Genomic DNA, 24942 nt, shown 5'->3' with positions numbered 1-24942 from the left:
ATTTTGCAGCCGTGGCTTATTAAACTGATAGTTCGGTAATTTTCACATCCGTCAGCACCTGCTTTCTTTGGGATTGGAATTATTATATTCTTCTTGAAGTCTGAGGGTATTTCGCCTGTCTCATACATCTTGCTCACCAGCTGGTAGAGTTTTGTCATGACTGGCTCTCCCAAGGCCATCAGTAGTTCTAATGGAATGTTGTCTACTCCGGGGGCCTTGTTTCGACTCAGGTCTTTCAGTGCTCTGTCAAACTCTTCACGCAGTATCGTATCTCCCATTTCGTCTTCATCTACATCCTCTTCTATTTCCATCATATTGTCCTCAAGTACATCGCCCTTGTATAAGCCTTGTATATACTCCTTCCACCTTTCTGCCTTCCCTTCTTTGCTTAGAACTGGGCTGCCATCTGAGCTCTTGATATTCATACACGTGGTTCTCTTCTCTCCAAAGGTCTCTCTAATTTTCCTGTAGGCAGTATCTATCTTACCCCTAGTGAGATAAGCTTCTACATCCTTACATTTGTCCTCTAGCCATCCCTGTTTAGCCATTTTGCACTTCCTGTCGATCTCATTTTTGAGACGTTTGTATTCCTTTTTGCCTGCTTCATTTACTGCATTTTTATATTTTCTCCTTTCATCAATTAAATTCAATATTTCTTCTGTTACCCAAGGATTTCTAGCAGCCCTCGTCTTTTTACCTACTTTATCCTCTGCTGCCTTCACTACTACATCCCTCAGAGCTACCCATTCTTCTTCTACTGTATTTCTTTCCCCTATTCCTGTCAATTGTTCCCTTATGCTCTCTCTGAAACTCTGTACAACCTCTGGTTCTTTCAGTTTATCCAGGTCCCATCTCCTTAATTTCTCACATTTTTGCAGTTTCTTCAGTTTTAATCTACAGGTCATAACCAATAGATTGTGGTCAGAGTCCACATGTGCCCCTGGAAATGTCTTACAACTTAAAACCTGGTTCCTAAATCTCTGTCTTACCATTATATAATCTATCTGATACCTTTTAGTATCTCCAGGGTTCTTCCACGTATACAACCTTCTTTCATGATTCTTAAACCAAGTGTTAGCTATGATCAAGTTGTGCTCTCTGCAAAATTCTACTAGGCGGCTTCCTCTTTCATTTCTTAGCCCCAATCCATATTCACCTACTATGTTTCCTTCTCTCCGTTTTCCTACACTCGAATTCCAGTCACCCATTACTATTAAATTTTCGTCTCCCTTCACTATCTGAATAATTTCTTTTATTTCATCGTACATTTCTTCAATTTCTTCATCATCTGCAGAGCTAGTTGGCATATAAACTTGTACTACTGTAGTAGGTGTGGACTTCGTATCTATCTTGGCCACAATAATGCGTTCACTATGCTGTTTGTAGTAGCTTACCCGCATTCCTATTTTCCTATTCATTATTAAACCTACTCCTGCATTACCCCTATTTGATTTTGTGTTTATAACCCTGTAGTCACCTGACCAGAAGTCTTGTTCCTCCTGCCACCGAACCTCACTAATTCCCACTATATCTAACTTTAACCTATCCATTTCCCTTTTTAAATTTTCTAACCTACCTGCCCGATTAAGGGATCTGACATTCCACGCTCCGATCCGTAGAATGCCAGTTTTCTTTCTCCTGATAACGACATCCTCCTGAGTAGTCCCCGCCCGGAGATCCGAATGGGGGACTATTTTACCTCCGGAATATTTTACCCAAGAGGATGCCATCATCATTTAATCATACAGTAAAGCTGCATGTTCTCGGGAAAAATTACGGCTGTAGTTTCCCCTTGCTTTCAGCCGTTCGCAGTACCAGCACAGCAAGGCCGTTTTGGTTAATGTTGCAAGGCCAGATCAGTCAATCATCCAGACTGTTGCCCCTGCAACTACTGAAAAGGCTGCTGCCCCTCTTCAGGAACCACACGTTTGTCTGGCCTCTCAACAGATACCCCTCCGTTGTGGTTGCACCTACGGTACGGCCATCTGTATCGCTGAGGCACGCAAGCCTCCCCACCAACGGCAAGGTCCATGGTTCATGGGGGGGGGGGGTATTTACTGTAGTGAAGATAAACAAGTGCTCATAGATCTTAATATATGTATTTACTGTAGTGAAGATAAACAAGTGCTCATAGATCTTAATATATGCATTTTAGAACGCATGTTTACTAGACCTTTCTGCTTCGAATGACCGTTCATGTAGTATCCCTGAAAAATGACCGTGCCCCACCGACACCCTGCATACTAAACAAATACACTGTATACACTAGGCTTTCGGACATATTGTTCAAGAATTAAATCCATTTTTTCTAGAAACACAGAAAATATTCTGAGTTCAAACATAATGAGGTATCTCGAATAGAACGACGTCCTCTGTGTCAATCAGCATTGATTTCAAAACTATGACTCATGTGAAACGTAACTCGCACCTTTGTCACATCACATCCTGAAACCCATGGATCAGGTAGATGCAGTAGTTCTCGATTTCCGAAATCGTTTGACTCTATGCCACATCTAGACTTATTATCTGAAGTTGAGTCGAATGGGCTGTCATACGAAATTTGTGACTGGATTTAATATTTCTTGGTAGGGAGGACGCACCAAGTTATCTTGAATGGAGAGTCATTGACAGATATAGAAGTAAGTTCGTGTGTATTCCGGACAAATGTCTTGGGAAAAATGTTAAAAGTAATCTCAGACTTTCTGCGGATGATGTAGTTATCTGTGATGAAGTACTGTTTGAACGAAGCTGCATAGATATTCAGTCAGATCTTGACAATATTTCAAACTGGTGCAAAGATTGGCAACTTGCTTTGTAAGTTCTAAAATGTAAAATTATGCACTTAACAGAACTAAAAAAAAACGTAGTGTCCTATGGCTATAAACCAATGAGTCACGTTTGGAACCGGCCAGCTCATACAAATACGTGGGTGTAACATTTTGTAGAGATATGAAATGGAATGATCACATAGGCTGGTAGACTTCGGTTTATTGGTGGAACGGTAGGGAAGTGCAATCAACCCAAAAAGGAGATTGGTTTCAAGTCACTAATGCGACCCATTCTAGAGTATTGCTCGGGAGAGTGTCACAGAGACGGTGAAGGAACTGAACTGGCAGACTCTTGAAGATAGACGTAAAATATGCCGAGAAAGTCTGTTAACAAATTTCAAGAACTGGCTTTGTAAGTTGTTTCTAGGAATGTACTACAACCCACTACTTATCGCTCTCATTGGGATCGTGAGGACAAGATTAGATTAGTTATAGCACACAGAGAGTCATTTAAACCATCCGCTTCACAGTGGTACATAGAGCATAGATGTAGATGTAGATCTCGCAGTTTTGATCGAAATTTCTGGGAACCTTCCATTGATTGTAAGGCAAATGCCGGGGCTGGAAATCTGCCCACAAATACTTTCTGTTGGGCCGGCCTCCCTCTTCCACGTTGTCAGCTTCATGGTATTCAGCTGGAAAACCCAGACCATGCAGTGGCTATAGGACACCATTTCTGCATTAGTAGACGGAGAGGATAGCCACTGAAACCGTGACCCACGTCAGGTTTTGTCCATTTAGTGACGTTTATTTCTTTAATCGAAGCGGCTCATACCTGGAAAACTATTATGTCAACATTATTGTTTTCGTGTCTTTTCCAGTAACACAAAAATGATACGTTTCAAGATGTAATTTCTCATTCAGAGCAATACGTCTTGGACTCGCTACAGGTACTGGGGACGCGTGACAGAAATTTAGGAACTAGTTGTAGAAATAATTTAGAGAACGAAAAATGTAGTATTCGTGTCCTTCAATTTCTCCTGTGTCCCTAATTTTATATAAGTTAAAAAGTGAGATAAAATCAGTAGGTTGGTGCTGTGCTCTCTACATTTGTATCTCGCTCTAGCACTCGCCCCTTCCACCTGTAGACAGAGAGCGCCCTGTGCGAAGGTTCGGGTGAGCGGCGCTGAGCGGTCGCGGGGTCGCTGACAGTGGTTCTCAGATGTCTGGCCGCGGTGCGGGTCCTTGACCCCTAATTGACCTCGCAGACCAGGGCGGCTCTACTGTCGCTGACACAGTGTCCCGGTGGAGGACATTGGAGGCATCGTAAACTGCACCGTATTTGTGGTGTTGCATTGACCGACTGTTCGGCATCCAATTCACGTTTCACATTAAAAGTGCACCAAGCCGCGGCATAACATCCAAATTTTTCAGTACTTCAGCAACGCTCTACTAGACTTACTGAGCATGATATGTTAAAAATATGCTCAGCAACATACCGGGTTGTATTAATGTGCAGCTACTCGTGGAGGTCCAGTGCGGGCTGTAAATGTCATATGGCAACGAAACTTGGTAGATATGCTAAAGTGTTAATGTGGAACCGATTTACGCAACAAAAAATTAGTTCCAGTTTCGGCCACCAGGTGCAAATCTAACACTATACAATTCTCTGTATGACGGTATGACATCCACTCATTTGAGAAGCCGTAACATGATTTTTTTTAGTATAGTTATCGAGAAGAGAGACCCTGTGCGCCGTTAGTGAAACATTTTTACATGAATGGCAGTAATTACAGTGCCGCATTAACAAAGTATCACTGACTGAAAGGTCTGAGGAGAGTCACGATGTCGTTTAATGGCTTAAAGGAGGTGATAATGAAATATGAAAACACGGGTCAGCTTGACGTAGCACCTGGAAGAGGAAAGCGTCCTATGCCGGTGAAAATTGTTGACGAGGTTGCTGTTGCTGTTAACTGACGAAGCAGCACATACCCCAGGTAGTGTCAGTGCTCGTGTAATGTCACGAGAATTGTCCGTCCCACGGTCACCGAGCGAGGTGGCGCAGTGGTTAGCACACTGGACTCGCATTCGGGAGGACGACGGTTCAATCCCGCGTCCGGCCATCCTGATTTAGGTTTTCCGTGATTTCCCTAAATCGCTCCAGGCAAATGCTGGGATGGTTCCTTTGAAAAGGGCACGGCCGACTTCCTTCCCCGTGTATCGTTAATCCGATGAGACCGATGACCTCTCTGTTTGTTCTCTTCCCCCAAACAATCCAATCCAACGTCCCACGGTCAACAGTACGGTAAGTTTTGCGGTCTATTTTACACTAGTACCCATACGAGATCCAGACGGTACAGCAAATGAAGCCTAATTGTTCTTTGCTCTTCGTTTTCTGACACGGATCGAAGTTGATGACATCCGGCCAGGCAATATTCTTTGAAGTGACGAGGCATATTTTACACTACAGGTTGCAGTGAATACACAGAACTGTCGAATTTGGGGTACAGTTAAAGTACGTGTTGTGCACGAAGAGTCATTGCACTTGCCGTATGTGACTCTGTATTGTGGATTCACAAGCACGTTTGTTCGCGGTCCATTCTTCGTTCAATAGAATACCCCCAAAGGGCCTGGCACCTGAACCCTTACGTTTGCACGTTATCGAGACCACCTTGTACAGCATGTAATTCCTGCTTTTGAGCGGCGCAGTTGTGTGGAAACCATTGTTTTCATGCGATATGGGACAACGCCTCATGTCTTTCGCCCTGTGAAAAATTTGCTTAATGCATCCTCCACGAACGTGTTATCTCCATAAATTTTCCAGATTCATGGCCTGCAAGGTAACCTGATCTGAATCCATGTGACTTTTCGCTCTGGGGATATCTAAAAGAAGGCGTTTATCAGGGACACGTTTGGTCTCTACCTGATCTGAAGGCCAGTGTACGGAAACACGTTGCTCAGGTTCCATCGGAACTGCTGCGAGCAACTGCTGGTCACGTTGTTTTACGCATGCAGCATCTCATCGGTGTCTCCGGTGCTTATATTCAACAAATTGTGTAAGCGGCGATTTATGATAAAATCAACGTTATACCTTTTCCACTTGTTTGTCCTTTCTGCCCACATCCCGTTCCTAATCCATTAACATATGGAAACATTTCTATACATCTTTGTTGCACTCACAGTGCCAGATTTGCACCTGGTGGCCAAAATCAGAACTAATTGTTTTCCAGCGTAAATCGGTTCGGCATTGACGCATTACAATGATTACGAAGTTTCGCTGCCATGTGATAATTACAGTCCACTCTGGACCTCTGCGATTATCTCCACTTTAATTATGACTGTCCGGTATGTTTTGTTGCAAAGATCGGTGCTTTGGCCCAGTGGGATTCCTTTATTATTAGTAGTAGTATCGGTATTTTTTTGATGCTGTCAACCCCACTTAACACAGGACAAAGAACTTATAAAAACTGTTTGGTCTTCCACAGTACAAGGCTGAATTTCCAGTGGAATGTGCCGGAACGACGTTCCAATACCTTTAAAAAAATTTGTAACTCAGTGGAGCAAGTCGGCACCCGAAATTTAAAATACTAGACATGTATTAAATCATAGTGTAAGTATAAATTTGCCAGTTTGCTAGCACCAGCGAACGTGACAATGACGACCGAAGTGAGGCGATGGGCTGGGGCGTGGGGGGAATGCTGTCTGTGTGTGTGTGTGTGTGTGTGTGTGTGTGTGTGTGTGTGTGTGTGTGTGTGTGTGTGTGTGTGTGTGTGTGCGTGGGGGGGGGGGGGTGCATTGTATCCAAGTTTCCAAGATGAGCTACAATGCAACTGTTTAAACGTTAGACTGGCAGGAGTTGCAAACATGGCTCCATAGTCACGAAGACTACCGACTTGGGCCGATATGTACCGACCAGAACTAGGGAGGAAAGTGACACTGCTACGGGCTCAGACTGTAACGCCTGTTATTTATATCAAGTCGCGTAATTTTTTGTTCTGATACAAGAAATTACATTTTTAAAACCTGAATTTCAGGGCAGTATTTTGAAAAAAAAAAAGTGTTTCTAGTTATAAGTTTTATCACAAGTTTTCAAAAATTCAATCTTTGTTTCCTGTTGCTGGAGGTTTCTGGGGCGGGGGCGGGGGGGGGGGGGGGGTTGGTTTGGGTTGGGTTGTATGGCTGTAGAGATGCGTTCCAGCACCTAACATTTTAGGAACTAAGCACTGCCACAGTGCCCGTATTTCCATCATTGTTTTGCTAAGAGCTTGGTTCCTCGCTTCTGACGTCGTGGCCCAGGTCTTCTTTTTCGGGTTTTCTTTCTGCTAAACTTTCCATTGTTGAACTTAAGATCAAAAACTTTGCCAATTCTGGATGCCTTCTCCTTTGATTTTTGCGAAGTTTAGATCGTTTTTTTTTGTTTGTTTGTTTGTTTTCCTGCAGACTTAATGCCCCTGTTTTTGCGTTAATCATGGTTTCGTAGTTTTCAACATTTTTCTTATAAATCTATATGTATGTATGTATTTTAACCGGGGACCCAGAAGCGACGGAGAGGCTCCGTCCCCGCCGCAGCCGCAGTGGTCCACAACCCCACGACGACTACCGCAGTCCACTTCACCTCTCCGCCGCCCCACACCGAACCCAGGTTTATTGTGCGATACGGCCCCTGGTACCCCCCCAAAGAACGTCTCACACAAGACGAGTGTAGCCTCTACGTTTGCGTGGTATAGTAATGGTGGTGTACGCGTACGTGGAGAACTTGTTTGCGCAGCAATCGCCGACATAGTGTAACTGAGACGGAATAAGGGGAACCAGTCCGCATTCGCCGAGGCAGATGGAAAACCGCCTAAAAACCATCCACAGACTGGTCGGTTCACCGGACCTCGACACAAAACCGCCGGGCGGGTTCGTGCCGTTAGACCGCACAGCCAACCGGGCGGGCTAAATCTATATAGTTTCATTCTTCTGACATGCCCATGAAATTTTAATTTGAGTTATCTGATTTCACTGTGAATGTATATCGTTTGATTTCTTCGTTGCTTCTTAGCCCGAACCGATCACCTATGCATTTTAATCCAAGACTTTTTGGAGTTAACACAATGGAAACGGGTAGAGTATGTAAGGAAGGGAGGACAGTTTGCGCCAAATTGAAGCTTCGGTCGGCTCTTGATTCGTACAAGTGGTTGACATATCAAACGGCAGCAGACGCGATATGAATGTCCGGCCTCGAGTCCTGGTCCTTAGCATATTCGCAGTTTGGCATGAATGTTCAGCACTGAGTATAACTCGCCAACAATTAAGCATAAGACTCTAACTACACACAACATTTAATTAGCTGTCGCTAAGGAAGTAATGTTCAAACGTAGTAAAATTATCGAGCAGTGCTAATGCATTTTCAGGTTGAAAACTAACGGTATGTTTCTCCAACATTATTCATAGTTTCTTGAAAATGAACTTTCAGCTGACTTTGATCACTCCAAGTCTTTATAAACAGTCCGTGACTTAGACTGTCTTCAGTTATTTGTGTCGGCTGTCGGTAGATGTGACTCAGAAGGCATCCTCTCTGTTTATACACATGTCACCGCTGCATCTAGCAACCTATCCTGGGAGACAAATCACTTCATTCTCTTCCAACACTGACGTCTGGCACTCTTAGGGAGGGTGCTTCGTCGGTCTGACAGTTATAAATGTATCGCTAATCATACCTCGCTGGACTTCTCCCGCCTTTATAAGTAAACATTACTATATTGTCTCATTACTTAACACGTATAGAACAAACAGAAAAACAACACTGCGAAAGTTCCCTTACGCCTGTGTCTTTATTTGATGAAATTTTCGTAGATCTGAGATATTTCTTGTCCCATATCTCTCATTCTCTTGTTTCATTGGTCTTGATATTTGAATTACCACACAGAATTAGTGTTATTAAGATACATTGTGATTTAATAACAGAATTATTATTAGTGTTAATATTATTTTCTCAAACTACACTTTGACATCACCGACGCCATACTTATTAGACGAAAGCGTGTTCATTCCAAGCGAACGCAAGACCTCAGCTAGGCCACACCTGGATGGAGCACTATTTCGAAGCACGTTTGCTGTCTCAGCCACCGTTGTGCAAGTTTGCACACTAACCGTGCGCAAGATCTTGGTCGGCTCTACCTTAGCAGGCAGTAGAGAGGGAACCTGCAGTTCACCCGATCCACAGCTCTACTCGGCATTTCTTATGGGTGTAGAGCGCTACAGAACCCCAGAATTATTCATATAATCGTGTTACGCCCAAACCAATATGCACACCCATCCGTCTAGAGAAGTTTAGAGAGTGTAGTCAAATCGAGCCAGATTTTCTGGACTGGTCTCTTTTACTGCATCCTTCGAACATTTTGGTAAAAATAACTTTCTTGTGTGACAATATGAGCGTTTAGAAGACGCAAACATTAGGGGTTGAGAGCAAAAGTGGGCCAAGTAGATATTTTACTCTTTCGAGAAAAACTAATTTAAAGTTAAAGTAATATACAACTTAATTGCAGACGAAGAATTAAACATTAATTTTATACTACGAAAAAGAAAAATGCAAGCTAATCTAGGAAACACTGTACATGAACGTATTCATTAATGTAAAAAAATTCTTTATAATTTATTTTTAGCTTACTGGGCATGGTTCAGCAGTACCCTGGAAAATTTTCACTTTCATTCCGACGTAATGAATCATCATGTTAATGAAATCTTGCTAGTCTATTGTGCCCTTTCTCTTGTACCAATTTTTGAAGTTAGCATGTATGTAATGGTGGAATGAATTTCAGTAAATTCTTCTTTCGATTTCTAATTGAAATTCGATTTTCCTGAAGCACACTAGCTAGTGGGTTTAGTTCATTTTCTTTCTTATTGTTCATAAAGTTTACGGTACCTCACTGAATTCCACCAAATCACTTAGTCTTTTTAAACATTACTGTAAGAGGCACGCCGTTTCATAGCTCATCTATCGAATTTTTAACCAACCTATGTTACAGCCACCAGTTGTTTGTTTTGTATTTGCAGTTGCCTGTTCTAACGATTTTGCACTTGCAAAATTTTCTCTTTTCGTTACATTGACTTCAAACTTTAGTTCTTAGCATTTGCGGATTTTACAGTACTTAACTAATACTCTGGGATATAGATATACCGCATCTTACATGCCATTAGGTAGCCGGCCGGTGTGGCCGTGCGGTTCTAGGCGCTTCAGTTTGGAACCGCGTGACCGCTACGGTCGCAGGTTCGAATCCTGTCTCGGGCAGGTTAGTTAGGTTTAAGTAGTTCTAAGTTCTAGGCGACTGATGACCACAGATGTTAAGTCCCATAGTGCTCAGAGCCATTTGAACCATGCCATTAGGCCGAAGTCAACATCATTCAGTAACAATGAATGCTCGATAACATAAATTTGTGGTCAATTATTTCCGCTGTATTTCTCTATCATTGATTAGTTTTAACAGGGTTAGGTCCATGTCAGTGTTGCGGTTCTGTTCGGAACCAGCATCAGAATATGGAGTGACGTGTTTTGTGGCTTGAGGTGTACATTTTTAAATGCATTCTGATACGGCTGCCTATTTCTTGAGATCCTCTACCTCCTTCTGTCTGATCCCACGTATACAGGGGAGGCCATAAATGTTTAATATTATTTTACAGAAACGAAGCAACACGAAAGGCAAACAGGAATAGGAAACGACTCCCTAGTTCTAATAGAAATTGTATTTAACAGAAAAAGACACATAAAAATGGAGTAACACAGAAACGAATGTTCCTACATACTTCTTGCATATTTCAGTGAATGCTGACCATCGTTCTCGAGCTAGAGCTGGATTCGCTGCCATGTGCGTCTGCTTGCCCGGCGCAGCATTTGAACAGTGATCATTCTCAGCGTTTGTCTTTCGCCCACATACAGACATTTCGAGAGCGAGATCTCAGATACACAGCACACTTATCTGTCATCGTAAGCTTATGGCGAGCCGCTAATGTTGGAAAAGTTGCAAACAACTGTTCGCACGAATCAAGCCGCGCATTCATATCATGGTCGCTCAATGTACTGACGCCACTGGGTCGAAATGAACGACAACCTTCTTTCACTATCCAACGACGCTTCAAGGTTCTGGCAATGTTCATATCTGCTAACAGTTCCCTTGTTAGTTTTGATGATCAACGAAGCAGTGACCTATTTAAGATTCAGTAGCTTCATTATCTGCGTCATGTTTCTTGAGTCTTCCACTGCGTGAGCCACCTGCCACAGACCCAGTTGTAAAGGCCTTTCTTTCCGGTTAGGGCTCCTTACTCGAAACGATTAAAAAAATTTCCCTAATTTCATCGTATGCTTCACGCGTCCGTTCCGTAAGCAAAGAAGAACACGATCTTCAGTTGTGAATTTGTTTGTAATCCCCATTATAATACAAATCTTTACAACACTATCACCTTGACAGCAGAACAGAATACAATCACATACCGTAGCATTCGCCACAACAGCAAACAAAACAACACGGATGACATGCCGCATTTTCATGGAGTGGCGCCTGCATTGTTGTTACAGTGACGCCTGCCAGACGACAGACGAACTACGGGCGAAGAAGGTTATTTTCAACTTAGAAAACATTCCACATTCACCTCACCGTGAAACTGCATGTTAAATTAGTTGAATACTTTACAATCGTGACTGCTCACAAACTCTGTACATAAAGGACATTGATTTATTGAGGAATGAATTGCAGAATTGTATACATAAGAATATGTTTAAAGTATGCTGTAGAAACAGATATTTTAGCAGAAAGCAAAGCCTGATGCAAATCGATACAGCCACATACTTTTCATTGCATGCATTTCTTTTTTGCAACGTGTGGTTCACAGTAGCTCTGTTGGCTGGCGCTATCGTTTCAGAACATCGAGTAACTTCTGCGCCCTAAACTGTGGACTTGGTTCACAACTGCCATGAAAGATGGCATTATTCACTCAGAGCATCTAGCATTTGCTGCATCCCGCAGACTGAATATTGATCTATGGATTTAGTTCACCATTGCTCTGAAGAATTATTGACATTCTGAACCCAACTATCGAACAACAGGGATTTTGATTTTTCTGGACTCGGTTCACTTATGCTTGGAGGCCCTCCCACAAATCCGTGAAGTAACTGAAAAGACAACGGCGGGAATTTTTCCGAAGTGAATTTGATCAGTGAATGCGGAAAAACCAAATATGTTAAACGAATTTCATCAGTGAATGCGAAAACAATCCAATAAAGAATTCTTGGGGCCCGTGCGCAATAAATTACGCAGTGCTGTCTCGACTTCCTCTTCATCAGCGTATCTTGAGCCACTGAGAGCTTCATTTAGTGGGATAAAAATCCACCCAACTTTCAACTCCCCTTCAAATAAGGCGAGGAAATCCCTCCTTTTCAGTCTCGTACTGTTGCAAGAGCTCCCTGCACACACTCATGCACCTTTCTTTCGTTTCTTATGTCTATCTTGAACATAAATACGTCATGACAATATGATGGGCTGAACCGATACTAATGTTCATCGTTGCGGCAATATCAAGCACCCTAATACGCCTGTTTTCCCGTATCGACTCCTCAACTCTCGGAACGTTATTCTCCGTGACTGAACGACAGAGCATCCTTGGCGTGGCGAATCTACAGGGCTTGCTACAACCCGTTCGAATTTTCATCATATTGCACTGCCATCCGACGGTGAATTTCGATTGGCTTCAACCCTTCAGCTAACAGAAATCTAATGCCACTCCACTGCGGCACGTTGGTGCTAACCTGCAAGGGTGCGGGCTTGCCAGGCTCATCTGATAATACTTATATGGATATGGTGTCTGTTCTTCTGGACATGTCCGAAAGAACAGAGATCATATCCATATAAGTATATAGTTGTGGCAATACCGGCCATGACTTTCTTCTTCTGTGCGGATGCACACATATTCCCCGAACTCTTATGGGACTTGGTAATAATGTCTTCCACGAGTAATGAGTATCTTGGGTTGGGACACTACAAATGTAGTGTGTGGACATACAAGGTGAGAATGTGGATCTCGCGGGAAGCGTGCGCGAGATAGTCCCTGCAGTCGCGCTATCCTCGAGTGTGTCCTCTGTGGCTCACATGGATAGAGCGTCTACAATGTAAGCATAAGATTCCGGGTTCGAGTCCCCGTCGGGGCACACATTTTCACCTGTCCCCGTTATTTATATCAACGCCTGTCATCAGCTGGAGGTATTAATATAATTCTAATTTCATCTGATAATAGGTCTAGGACGCCACCAAAAATAACAGATAATCTCAAAACTTTGTCGAAATTCTCTATTTTTTATTCAAGTTTTCCGGTTTTTATAGAATCGCCCTTGTATATTATACTGGTCAGCCAGAACATTATCACCACCTACCTAATTGCCAGTATGTCCACCTTTGGCACAGATAACAGCGCTGACGAGTCGTGGCGTGGAAATAATGAAGCCTTGGTAGTTCGCTGGAGGGAGTTGGCTTCACATCTGCACACACAAATCACCAAATTTACATAAATTTCGGGGAGGGGCGCGATGATGTCTGTCGCGACGTTCCATCACATGTCAGATGTGTTCGATCGGGTTCAGATTTGGCTAGTTGGGGGAGGGGGGGGGGGGCAAAACATCTACATCTAAACCCAGATCTACATCTACATCTTCATCTTCGTGATTACTCTGCTATTCACAATAAAGTGCCTGGCAGATGGTTCAATGAGCCACATTTAAACTGTCTCTGTACCGTTCCAATCTAGAACGGCGCCCGGGAAAAACGCGCACTTAAATTTTCCTGTGCGAGCCCTGATATCTCTTATTTTATCGTGATGATCATTTCTCCCCTTGTAGGTGAGTGCCAGCAGAATGTTTCCGTAATCGGGGGATAAAACTGGTGGTTGAAATTTCATGGAGGCCCGTCGCAACGAAAAACGCCTTTTGGATTCTTCAAGCTTTCCCGGCGGATGTATTGTAAATAGCCTTCACGGATTTGATGTTTGCCACTCCAATTCATGTATCATGTCTGTTGCAGTGTCTCCCCTATTTCGCGATAATACAAAACGAGCTGCCCGTCTTTGTACTTTTTCGATGTCAAACGTCAGTCCCAGCTGATGCGGATCCCACACTGCACAGCAGTACTCCAGAATAGGGCCGACATGCGTGGTGTAAGCAGTCTCTTTACTAGACCTGTTGCACCTTTTAAGTGTTCTGCCAATGGATCGCAGTTTTTGGTTTGCTCTACCCACAACATTATCTATGTGATCGTTCAAATTTAGGTTGTGTGTAAATGTAATCCCTAAGTATTTAGTTGAATTTACAGCGTTCAGGTTTGTGTGACTTATCGCGTAATCGAAATTTAGCGGATTTATTTTAGTACTCATATGAATAACTTCACACTTTTCCTTATTCAGCGTCAGTTGCCACTTTTCGCACCGTACAGATGTCTTATCTAGATCATTTTGCAATTAGTTTTGGTCATTTGACAACTTTACGAGACGGTAAATGACAGCATCATATGCTGAGGGCTCCTGAGATTGTCTCCTATGTCGTTAATATAGATCAGGAACAATAGAGGGCCTTTAACACCGAATAACTGGAACTCGCCGTTGTGTTCCTCGAACCTCTCCATCACACTCCTGGGCTTGTGACATGGCACATGTATCTTGTTGCAAAATGCCACAACCATCGGGAAATATGAGCGTCGTGAAGGGGTGTACGTTGTCTGCAACTCAGCGTGCGATACTCCTTGGCGGTCAAGGTGGCTTGCAAGAGCTCCACTGGACGTGTGGATAGCCACGTGAATGTTCCGCAGAGCGTAATGGAGCCGCCGCCAGCTTGTCTCCGTTCCACAGTACAGGTTCATGATGAATAACGTGTCAGGATTCACCAGACCATGCACCGCTCTGTTACTACGCTAACTTCCAGCGCCGATGGTCACGTTCCCATTTCTGTCGTAGCTGCCGATGTTGAGGTGTTAACATTGGGACATGCATTGGTCGTCGGCTGCGGATGCCCATTGTTAGGAGGGTTTTGCGGCTGTGCACTGTGTGTTCAGACACACTTGGACTCTGCCAAATCACTGAAGTATGATAATTGCGCCACGGTTCTCCGCCTGTGCCTTTTTACTAATCTGCCCAGCCTACGACGTCCGACAGGTGTCACGAGGGTTGGCCGGCCAACTCCACGACGTCTGGCTGTGAGTTCATCTTGGTTTCGCCACATGATGAAGACATTCACCACAGCACTCCTCGAACACCCGGCAAGTCGTGCCGTTTCCGAAATGGTCATGCCGACCCTCTGGGCCGTTACAGGCTGCTCTCGCTCAGACTCAAATAGATAGCGCTCCTTCCCCATTCTGCACACGGACAGCGTGCTCATTGATACTACATGCACGGTGCGTGTGTCTGACTAGCAGCCATTGCACGCCAGGTGACGCAGCTATCGCCCGGACGGATTCATATCCACGATAGATTGGTGGTCATAATGTTCTGGCTGATGAGAGCGTGAACGCCTTTAGGCGACTGGCAGGGAATACCGAGTGCAGGGCTGATTTTGTTGGAGTTGACTACCTCCGCTTCCTCGTGTCCACCCTCTCAGAAGACGTATTAGCAGGACTGAATGCTGAGCGCGGGGTGTGTGGCGCAGGTGACGCAGACGCCGGCGGGCGAGGCGTACTCGCGCGTGTACACGGGCGGTCCGCTCAAGTCGTCGCTGCGGTCGCCGCGGCGCGTGCAGTTCCCGGCGCCGGGCGCGGAGGCAACGGCCACGCGGCCGCCGTCGCCGCCGCCACCGCCCTCCAGCAGCTCCGACGACGGGTCACCGTCGCCGCCGCAGAGGGACCGCGACGACAGCCCGCCGCCCAGCCGCAGCCGCAGTCGCAGCCCCGGGCCGCTGGCTGCAGCTGGAGCTGGAGCTGGAGCTGGAGGCGAGCCTTCCGCAGACGCCCCGCTGCGGCTGCCTGCCTTGGGGCCAGCTGTCCCTTTGCAGCAGCGACAGCGCACCCTGCAGGTACCTATGTTGTTGTTGTTGTGGTCTTCAATCCAGAGACTGGTTTGATGCAGCTCTCCACGCTACTTTATCCTGTGCAAGCCGCTTCATCTCCCAGTACCTACTGCAACTTACATCCTTCTGTGTCTGTTTAGTGTATTCATCTCTTGGTCTCCCTCTACGATTTTTACCCTCCACGCTGCCCCCCGATGCTAAATTTGTGATCCCTTGATACCTCAGAACATGTCCTACCAACCGGTCCCTTCTTTTCAAGTTCTGCCACAAATTCTTCTTCTCCCCAATTCTATTCAGTACCTCCTCATTAGTTATGTGATCTACCCATATAATCTTCAGCATTCTTATGTAGCACCACATTTCGAAAGCTTTAATTCTCTTCTTGTCCAAACTATTTATCGTCCATGTTTCCCTTTCATACGTGGCTACACTTCATACAAATACATTCAGAAACGACTTCCTGACACTTAAATCTATACTCGATGTTAACAAATTTCTCTTCTTCAGAAACGCTTTCCTTGCCATTGCGTCTACATTTTATATCTTCTCTACTTCGACCATCATCAGTTATTTTGCTTCCCAAATAGCAAAACTCCTTTACTGCTTTAAGTGTCTGATTTCCTAATCTAATTCCCTCAGCATCACCCGATTTAATTTGACTACATTCCATTATCCTCGGTTTGCTTTTGTTGATGTTCATCTTGTATCCTCCTTTCAAGACACTATCCATTCCGTTCAACTGCTCTTCCAAGTCCTTAGCTGTCTCTGACAGAATTACAGCGTCATCGGCGACCCTCAAAGTTTTTATTTCTTCTCCATGGATTTTAATACCTACTCCGAATTTTTCTTTTGTTTCCTTTACTGCTTGCTCAATATATAGATTGAATAGCATCGGCGAGGGGCTACAACCCTGCCTCACTCCCTTCCAAACTGCTGCTTCCCTTTCATGCCCCTCGACTATTATAACTGCCATCTACTTTCTGTACAAATTGTAAATAACCTTTCGCTTCTTGTATTTTACCCCTGCCACCTTCAGAATTTGAAAGAGAGTATTCCAGCCAACATTGTCAAAAACTTTCTCTAAGTCTATAAATACTAGAAACATAGGTTTGCCTTTCCTTAATCTTTCTTCTAAGATAAGTCGTGGGGTCAATATTGCCTCACGTGTTCCAGCATTTCTACGGAATCCAAACTGATCTTCCCCGAGGTCGGCTTCTACCAATTTTTCCATTGGTCTGTAAAGAATTCGTGTTAGTATTTTGCAGCTGCGACTTATTAAACTTATAGTTCGGTAATTTTCACATCTGTCAACATCTGCTTTCTTTGGGATTGGAATCATTATATTCTTCTTGAAGTCTGAGGTTATTTCGCCTATCTCATACATCTTGCTCACCAGATATGTTTTGTCAGGACTGGCTCTACCCGGCCATCAGTAGTTCTAAGGGAATGTAGCACTTCGGAAATGCACAAAGAATTTTCTTCGTGACTACTTTGCAGATGACTTGCTGTCAGAAACGACAAGAAAAAAAGATAAAAAAATCTATCTATAATAACGGAGTTTCACTAACAATGTAATTTTCAGGCGAGCAAACAGAAAAAAAACAACAAAATGAACGTGATATAAGAACTTAACCACCTTAAGGACGTTTTGAAGAAGAACGGATATAACGAGAGTCAAATTCGATGTGCTTTCAGGCAGAATGCACAAGCCCAGCAGAGAGAGAACGAAGAGAACGAGAAGACAATGGCGTTCCTGCCTTACGCCGGCAAAGTATCCAACAAAATCGGCAGAATTCTGGCTCGGTGTAACATCAAATGTGTCTTCCGCCCACCTCCGAAAACGCGTGCCCTGTTAGGTACAGTAAAAGATGACGTGGGGCTCAGCAAACCGGGTGTTTACCGTATTCCGTGTAAATGCGGTAAGGCATACATCGGGCAAACTGTACAGACAATCGAAGAAAGATGCCAGTAACACAGAAGGCACACTGAGCTGAATCAGCCTACAAAATCTGCGGTTGCGGAACATTACATGGATACTGGAGATACTATGGAGTACGCGAAAACGGAAGTTTCACGGCAGGCCTCGTTTTTTTGGGACTGTTTTCTGAAGGAGCCGATTAAAATACGTGTAGCTGATCAACAGAGACGCCGGGTTCAATCTCAGCAAAGCCTGGGACTCAGCATTCAGGCAACTAAAAGCACAGCGCCGACCCAAAGCGACTTCCGCGCCCGACCAAGGCCACAGGGCATCTGATGGTCCCCAGTTCGCATCCAGCAGCCGGCAGCCCGCCCCTCCCCACCACCACTCCACGCTGCGCCGCGTGCGGCAGGACGCTAGGGAAGGGGTGGGGAGCGATCAGAGCATAAAGGGGAGGAGAATCAGCGGAGACGCTCAGTCTGCAGGTATCACCTGAAGATGACGGCAAGGAACGCTGTCGAAATATCGTGGTTTGAAAACGATTGCACCCGGCTCGAGACCCGAGAACAGCAAACAGTTAATTCGTTGGGAAAGACTAAGACCACACAGCAGATAAATGATTATAATCCTGCTGTCCAGGTTTAGAGAGAGTGCGTTTCTGGATGAGGTATCCAATATATTGCTGCCCCCTACTTATACCTACCCAAGGAGATCACGAATGTAAAATTAGAGAGATTCGGACGCGCAAGGATGCTTTCCGGCAGTCGTTCTTCCCACGAACCATTCGCGACTGGAACAGGAAAGGGAGGTAATGACAGTAGCACGTAAAATGCCCTCCGCCGCACACCGTTGGGTGGCTTGTGGAGTATAAATGTAGATGTAGATGCAGAATCTTTGTATTGCACTTTACAGAAATAAAACCTGACCCACAGAAGATGACACACAGGAGTCGAAACATGTTTGTGCGAATAAAAAGAAATAAATAGCGTTTGCATAAGTTGTATTTTCAAATCAACTCAAAAAAAGATATGTATCACTTCGTCCTTTGTGAACTATCTGATGAGAATGCGGCGCGGCAAGCGACAACGCAAATATTCCAGCAGTCCAATGCAAAGTGTTGCGATATAGATGCTCTGGCCTACGTTTGTAGGACAGGAATAGTACACGAATTGTCAGTGAAGCATTTGAGCAGGTGTGCCGGGCGCTATGAAATATAACTTATCATCTGATGGTAAGAAAACTATTCGGTGAAAAAAAATTGATTCTTCCGCTTCTTACAGTTTGATGTTATTGCTCGATAAAGGACTAAATTTCGTTTCGTTATTCGTCATAATTACTGTACTGCATCGAAATTAGCTACATCATTGCACGAAGTTTAAGAGTTTGCAGAGGTAGAAACACATTACGTATACTTGGTGTAGGGTCCATTTTAGGTCATACCTGCTGTGTGTGTAGCTAATACGTAGAAATTTTCAAGATATATGAGTAACTACAATTATTTTGACGGAATGATCAACTTCTTGACAACCATTCAATCTAACTCGTCAAAGATGACAACTGTAGCATTGCATATATTAATTATTAGTATTATGGGCCACTTACCTTTAACAGAAACCTGTTTATTGTTATATACAAGACGTACACTCTAAGTAATTACACTAAAGAGCCGAAGAAACTGGTTTAGGCGTGCGTATTGAAACACTCAGATATGTAAACAGGCAGAATACGGCGTTGCGGTCGGCAACGCCTACATAAAACAACAGGTATCTGGCGCAGTTGTTAGATCAGTTACTGCTACTACAATGGTAGGTTATCAAGATTTAAGTGAGTTAAAACGTGGTGTTACAGTCGGCGCACGAGCAATGGGACACAGCTTCTGCGAGGTAGTGATGAAGTGGAGATTTTCCCGTAAGACCATGTCACAAGTGCGCCGTGAATATCAGGAATCCGTTAAAAGATTATAACTCCGACATAGCTGCGGCCGGAAAAAGATCATGCAAGGACGGGACCAACGGCAACTGAAGAAAATCGTTGAACGTGACAAAAGTTCAACCTTTCTGCAAATTGCTGGAGATTTCAGTACTGGGCCATCAACAAGTGTCAGCGTGCGAATCATTCAACGAAACATCATCGATATTGCCTTTCGGGGCCGAAGGCTCACTCGTGCTCCCTTGATGCCTGCACGACACAAAGCTTTAGGCCTCGCCTCGGCCCGACAACACCGACATTGGACTGTCGATGACTGGCTGGTCGGACGAGTCTTGTTTCAAATTATATCGAGCGGATGAACATACACGGTTATGGAGACAACATAATGAGTCCATGAACCCTGCATGTCAACAGAGGACTGTTCAAGCTGGTGGAGGCTCTGTAATGGTGTGGGGTGTGTGTTGTTGGAGTGATATGGAACCCCTGATCCGTCTACATACGACTCTGATAGTTGAGACATATATAAGCATCCTGTCTGATCACCTGCATCGATTGATGTCCAATGTGCATTCTGAGAGATCTGGGCAATTCCAGCAGGACAGTGCGACACCCTACACGTTCAGAATTGCTACAGAGTAGCTCCAGGAACACTCTTCTGAGTTTAAACACTTCCGCTGGCTACCAAACCCGCCAGACATGAACATTATTGAGCATATCTGGGATGCCTTGCAGCGTGTTGTTCTCCACCCCCTAGTACTCTTACGGATTTATGGAGAGCCCTGCGGGATTAATGGTGTCAATTCCCTCCAGCACTACTTCAGACATTAGTCAAGTCCATGCCACGTCGTGTTACGGTGCTTCTGCGTGGCCACGGGAGCCCTACACAATATAGGGCAGGTGTACCAGTTCCTTTGGCTGTACAGTGTAAGTTATGTGGCATTGCTGGCTGGGTCACCCCAAGGGCTGGGTTCGGCCGTCTAGTAGGAAAGGGCTTTCTTTCTTCTCTTACACTAGTCCAGGCATGTGTGAGATGTGAATGTAGGTGAGTGTAATGGATGTGCGCAAAGTGTAGTGTTACGGTTGTGTTATACAATCGCGATGAGCAAACGGAGGGGATAAAATGCAGTGTCTACACACAGCTTATCCTTCTACTCCTCTCGATTAGCACAAAAGGGGTCGCCGAGGCCAAAGACCCCATCCGACGGATTGTTCACCATCAACGCAGCCAGCAGTGGGAGGAGATGTATTGGTGTAAAGTTCCTGATCATCAGTTATTGCGCCAATCTCCTGGATTAAATACGAAAACTCTTCTGAGTGTTTCCTAAATTAAAGGCATGTGACACTGACGATGGTGATCCAGACGTCGGAGGGGTCTCACTTGCTGCTATTCGATAGTTGTCGCTTAATGATGGGCGCCGACTTTCACCGTGTCTCTTCACTTCATTAGTAACAAGATAAACACAAGACTGCACTTATAACCATTCATCGCAGTTGTCCACAGAATACAGATGCACACTTGACACTTCGTGACAGAAATTTGCTTTAAGAAATTTGACTCAGCTGTTGTCCATTCGAGTCTTTGGACTGACGTATTAAGGACGCAACGCAGTGAGGGCAGCGGCAGTGAGCGGACGTGTTGGCGGTGTGCAGGTGGTGGGCGAGCCGCTGGAGGTGCGCAGCTCTGGAGACAGCGCGCTGCTGGACTCGCTGCGCGCGCTGCGCGCCATGGACATCCCGCCGCCGCCCAGGGAGCCCCGCCGCGGCTCGCCGCCCAGGGACGCGCCGGCCGGTGCGTCGTTTTGCCGCCTCTTCAGTTTCTTACTTACCTTCCTGCTTTACTAACTACTTACCTTACCAGGGAACCTCCCCATCGCACCCCCCTCAGATTTAGTTATACACTCCTGGAAATTGAAATAAGAACACCGTGCATTCATTGTCCCAAGAAGGGGAAACTTTATTGACACATTCCTGGGGTCAGATACATCACATGATCACACTGACAGAACCACAGGCACATAGACACAGGCAACAGAGCATGCACAATGTCGGCACTAGTACAGTGTATATCCACCTTTCGCAGCAATGCAGGCTGCTATTCTCCCATGGAGACGATCGTAGAGATGCTGGATTGTAGTCCTGTAGAACGGCTTGCCATGCCATTTCCACCTGGCGCCTCAGTTGGACCAGCGTTCGTGCTGGACGTGCAGACCGCGTGAGACGACGCTTCATCCAGTCCCAAACATGCTCAATGGGGGACAGATCCGGAGATCTTGCTGGCCAGGGTAGTTGACTTACACCTTCTAGAGCACGTTAAGTGGCACGGGATACATGCGGACATGCATTGTCCTGTTGGAACAGCAAGTTCCCTTGCCGGTCTAGGAATGGTAGAACGATGGGTTCGATGACGGTTTGGATGTACCGTGCACTATTCAGTGTCCCCTCGACGATCACCAGAGGTGTACGGCCAGTGTAGGAGATCGCTCCCCACACCATGATGCCGGGTGTTGGCCCTGTGTGCCTCGGTCGTATGCAGTCCTGATTGTGGCGCTCACCTGCACGGCGCCAAACACGCATACGACCATCATTGGCACCAAGGCAGAAGCGACTCTCATCGCTGAAGACGACACGTCTCCATTCGTCCCTCCATTCACGCCTGTCGCGGCACCACTGGAGGCGGGCTGCACGATGTTGGAGCGTGAGCGGAAGACGGCCTAACGGTGTGCGGAACCGTAGCCCAGGTTCATGGAGACGGTTGCGAATGGTCCTCGCCGATACCCCAGGAGCAACAGTGTCCCTAATTTGCTGGGAAGTGGCGGTGCTGTCCCCTACGGCACTGCGTAGGATCCTACGGTCTTGGCGTGCATCCGTGCGTCGCTGCGGTCCGGTCCCAGGTCGACGGGCACGTGCACCTTCCGCCGACCACTGGCGACAACATCAATGTACTGTGGAGACCTCACGCCCCACGTGTTGAGCAATTCGGCGGTACGTCCACCCGGCCTCCCGCATGCCCACTATACGCCCTCGCTCAAAGTCCGTCAACTGCACATACGGTTCACGTCCACGCTGTCGCGGCATGCTACCAGTGTTAAAGACTGCGATGGAGCTCCGTATGCCACGGCAAACTGGCTGACACTGACGGCGGCGGTGTACAAATGCTGCGCAGCTAGCGCCATTCGACGCCCAACACCGCGGTTCCTGGTGTGTCCGCTGTGCCGTGCGTGTGATCATTGCTTGTACAGCCCTCTCGCAGTGTCCGGAGCAAGTATGGTGGGTCTGACACACCGGTGTCAATGTGTTCTTTTTTCCATTTCCAGGAGTGTATGTTGCACAGTGGATAGGCCTTGAAAAACTGAACACAGATCAATCGAGAAAACAGGAAGAAGTTGCGTGGAACTATGAAAAAAATAAGCAAAATATACAAACTGAGTAGTCCATGTGCAAGATATGCAACATCAAGGTGAGTGTAAACTCATGAGCGCCGTGGTCTCGTGGTTAGCGTGAGCAGGTGCGGACCGAGAGGTCCTGAGTTCGGTTCAAGTCTTCCCTCGAGAGGAAAGTTTAATTTTTTATTTTCAGTTTATGTGACAAACTCTTATGTTTTCATCACTTTTTTTGGAGTGATTATCACATCCACAAGAAAACCTAAATCGGGCAAGGTAGAAGAATCTTTTTACCCATTCGCCAAGTGTACAAGTTCGGCGGGTCGACAACATATTCCTGTCATGTGACGCACATGCCATCACCAGTGTCGCATAGAATATATCAGACGTGTTTTCCTGTGGAGGAATCGGTTGACCTATGACCTTGTGATCAAATGTTTTCGGTTCCCATTGGAAAGGCACGTCCTTTCGTCTACTAATCGCACGGTTTTGCGGTGCGGCCGCAAAACACAGACACTAAACTTATTACAGTGAACAGAGACGTCAATGAACGAACGGACAGATAATAACTTTGCCAAAACAAAGAACGTAAACTTTTCACTCGACGGAAGACTTGAACCCAGGACCTTTCATTCTACAGCTGCTTACGCTAAGCACGGGACCACGGCGCTGCTGACCTCACACTCACCTTGATATTGCTTATCTTGCGCATGGACTACGCAGTTTGTATATTTTGCTTATTTTTTTCATAGTTCCACACAACCTCTTCCTGTTTTCTAGATTGATCTGTGTTCAGTTTTCAAGGCCTATCCACTGTGCCAACTTATAACTAAATCTGAGGGGGGGGGGGGGGGGGGGTGCGATGGGGAGGTTCCGTTGTTAGTATTGACCAATCTGGGCCACGTGACTACTTTCAGTTTCAGTGTGAAAAGTTCTACGTTCACCTCGAAAGTCCCTATCGAAGCAAAAAATTCCAGGCTGATGAAGAAACAGGAGCTAATCATGTAGTGGGTAGTGACGTTTCCCCTCTATTTGTACATTCAACGGACACTGCTTTCAAACAAAATATTAGCAGTGTTATTTGGGAACCTTGCTGCTGTTAGTTTTTTAGGCAATTTTACAGAGATTGTCAGGTTATTATGGTAAAGCTGTGGCATCAACATTTGCTTTGAAATTTTGTTTTTAATAAGCATTTACAGTCACGTCAGATAAAACTATTCCGAGGAGAATGTGGAATGCTGATAGGTAAATTTAGGCATTTGTAGAGAATTTTGAATTGCGTAGGTTGGCTACAACGACTGCAAGACGCTGACAGTTGAAACTCAGGTTTGTGTGCGCAGTCCTGCCTTCATTACGAAATGTGAATTTTTTTCGTGTTGTGTTGATTGTTGAGAATGTTAGTGATTATCAGTTGTTCAATTAGTGAATAACGATTTAAGTAAACTATTTCTAATTAATTTCCAGTAACAGATCAGATTCCAAGTGAGTGGTATATTTCAGTTCTTTTGGAGTTACACAATTTGACGTCGGAGGTTCGATCCTCTCTCGGGCATGTGCGTGTGTGTTGTCCTTAGCGTAAGTTAGTATAAGTTAGATTAAGAAGTGTGTAAGCTAAGGGGCTGATGACCTCAGAAGTTTGGTCCCATATCACTTCCAACCATCACAAAATTTGATATTGTAGGTAGGAAGAAAGACATTTCACCCACTGCAATTGCCATTGCTAGGACACTTTTGGCAGAAGGGCGTTACGTACAGCATCACATTGCCTCCACAGTCATGATCTCACAAGAGACAGTGAGTAATATTAAACATTTTAAATCCGAAAAATTTGGTGATCGATAACAATGCATGGGCAGATGTGGAAGAAAACCAAAACTGAGCCCTGCAATTCAACGAAAATTGAAAAAAATATGATCATTCCCAATTGTAAAG

The 24942-nt window shown here is 45.2% G+C and overlaps 1 protein-coding gene across 1 annotated transcript in view; it reads left to right on the top strand.

The window, feature by feature from the left end:
* The window catches only part of LOC126324937 (histone-lysine N-methyltransferase 2D-like), a 184871-nt gene that overhangs the window by 134384 nt on the left and 25545 nt on the right, over positions 1-24942 (top strand). Inside the window, exons 4-5 of the mRNA XM_049995131.1 lie at positions 15427-15789; positions 21281-21419. Of these exons, the coding sequence (XP_049851088.1) occupies positions 15427-15789; positions 21281-21419 (502 nt within the window). The remainder of the gene's footprint in view (positions 1-15426; positions 15790-21280; positions 21420-24942) is intronic.

This window comes from Schistocerca gregaria, chromosome 2, assembly GCF_023897955.1.
Source record: "Schistocerca gregaria isolate iqSchGreg1 chromosome 2, iqSchGreg1.2, whole genome shotgun sequence".
In the NCBI taxonomy this organism is placed as follows: Eukaryota; Metazoa; Arthropoda; class Insecta; order Orthoptera; family Acrididae; genus Schistocerca; species Schistocerca gregaria.
The sequence above is the reverse complement of the archived record's forward strand: the minus strand, read 5'-3'. Positions and strand labels throughout refer to the sequence as shown.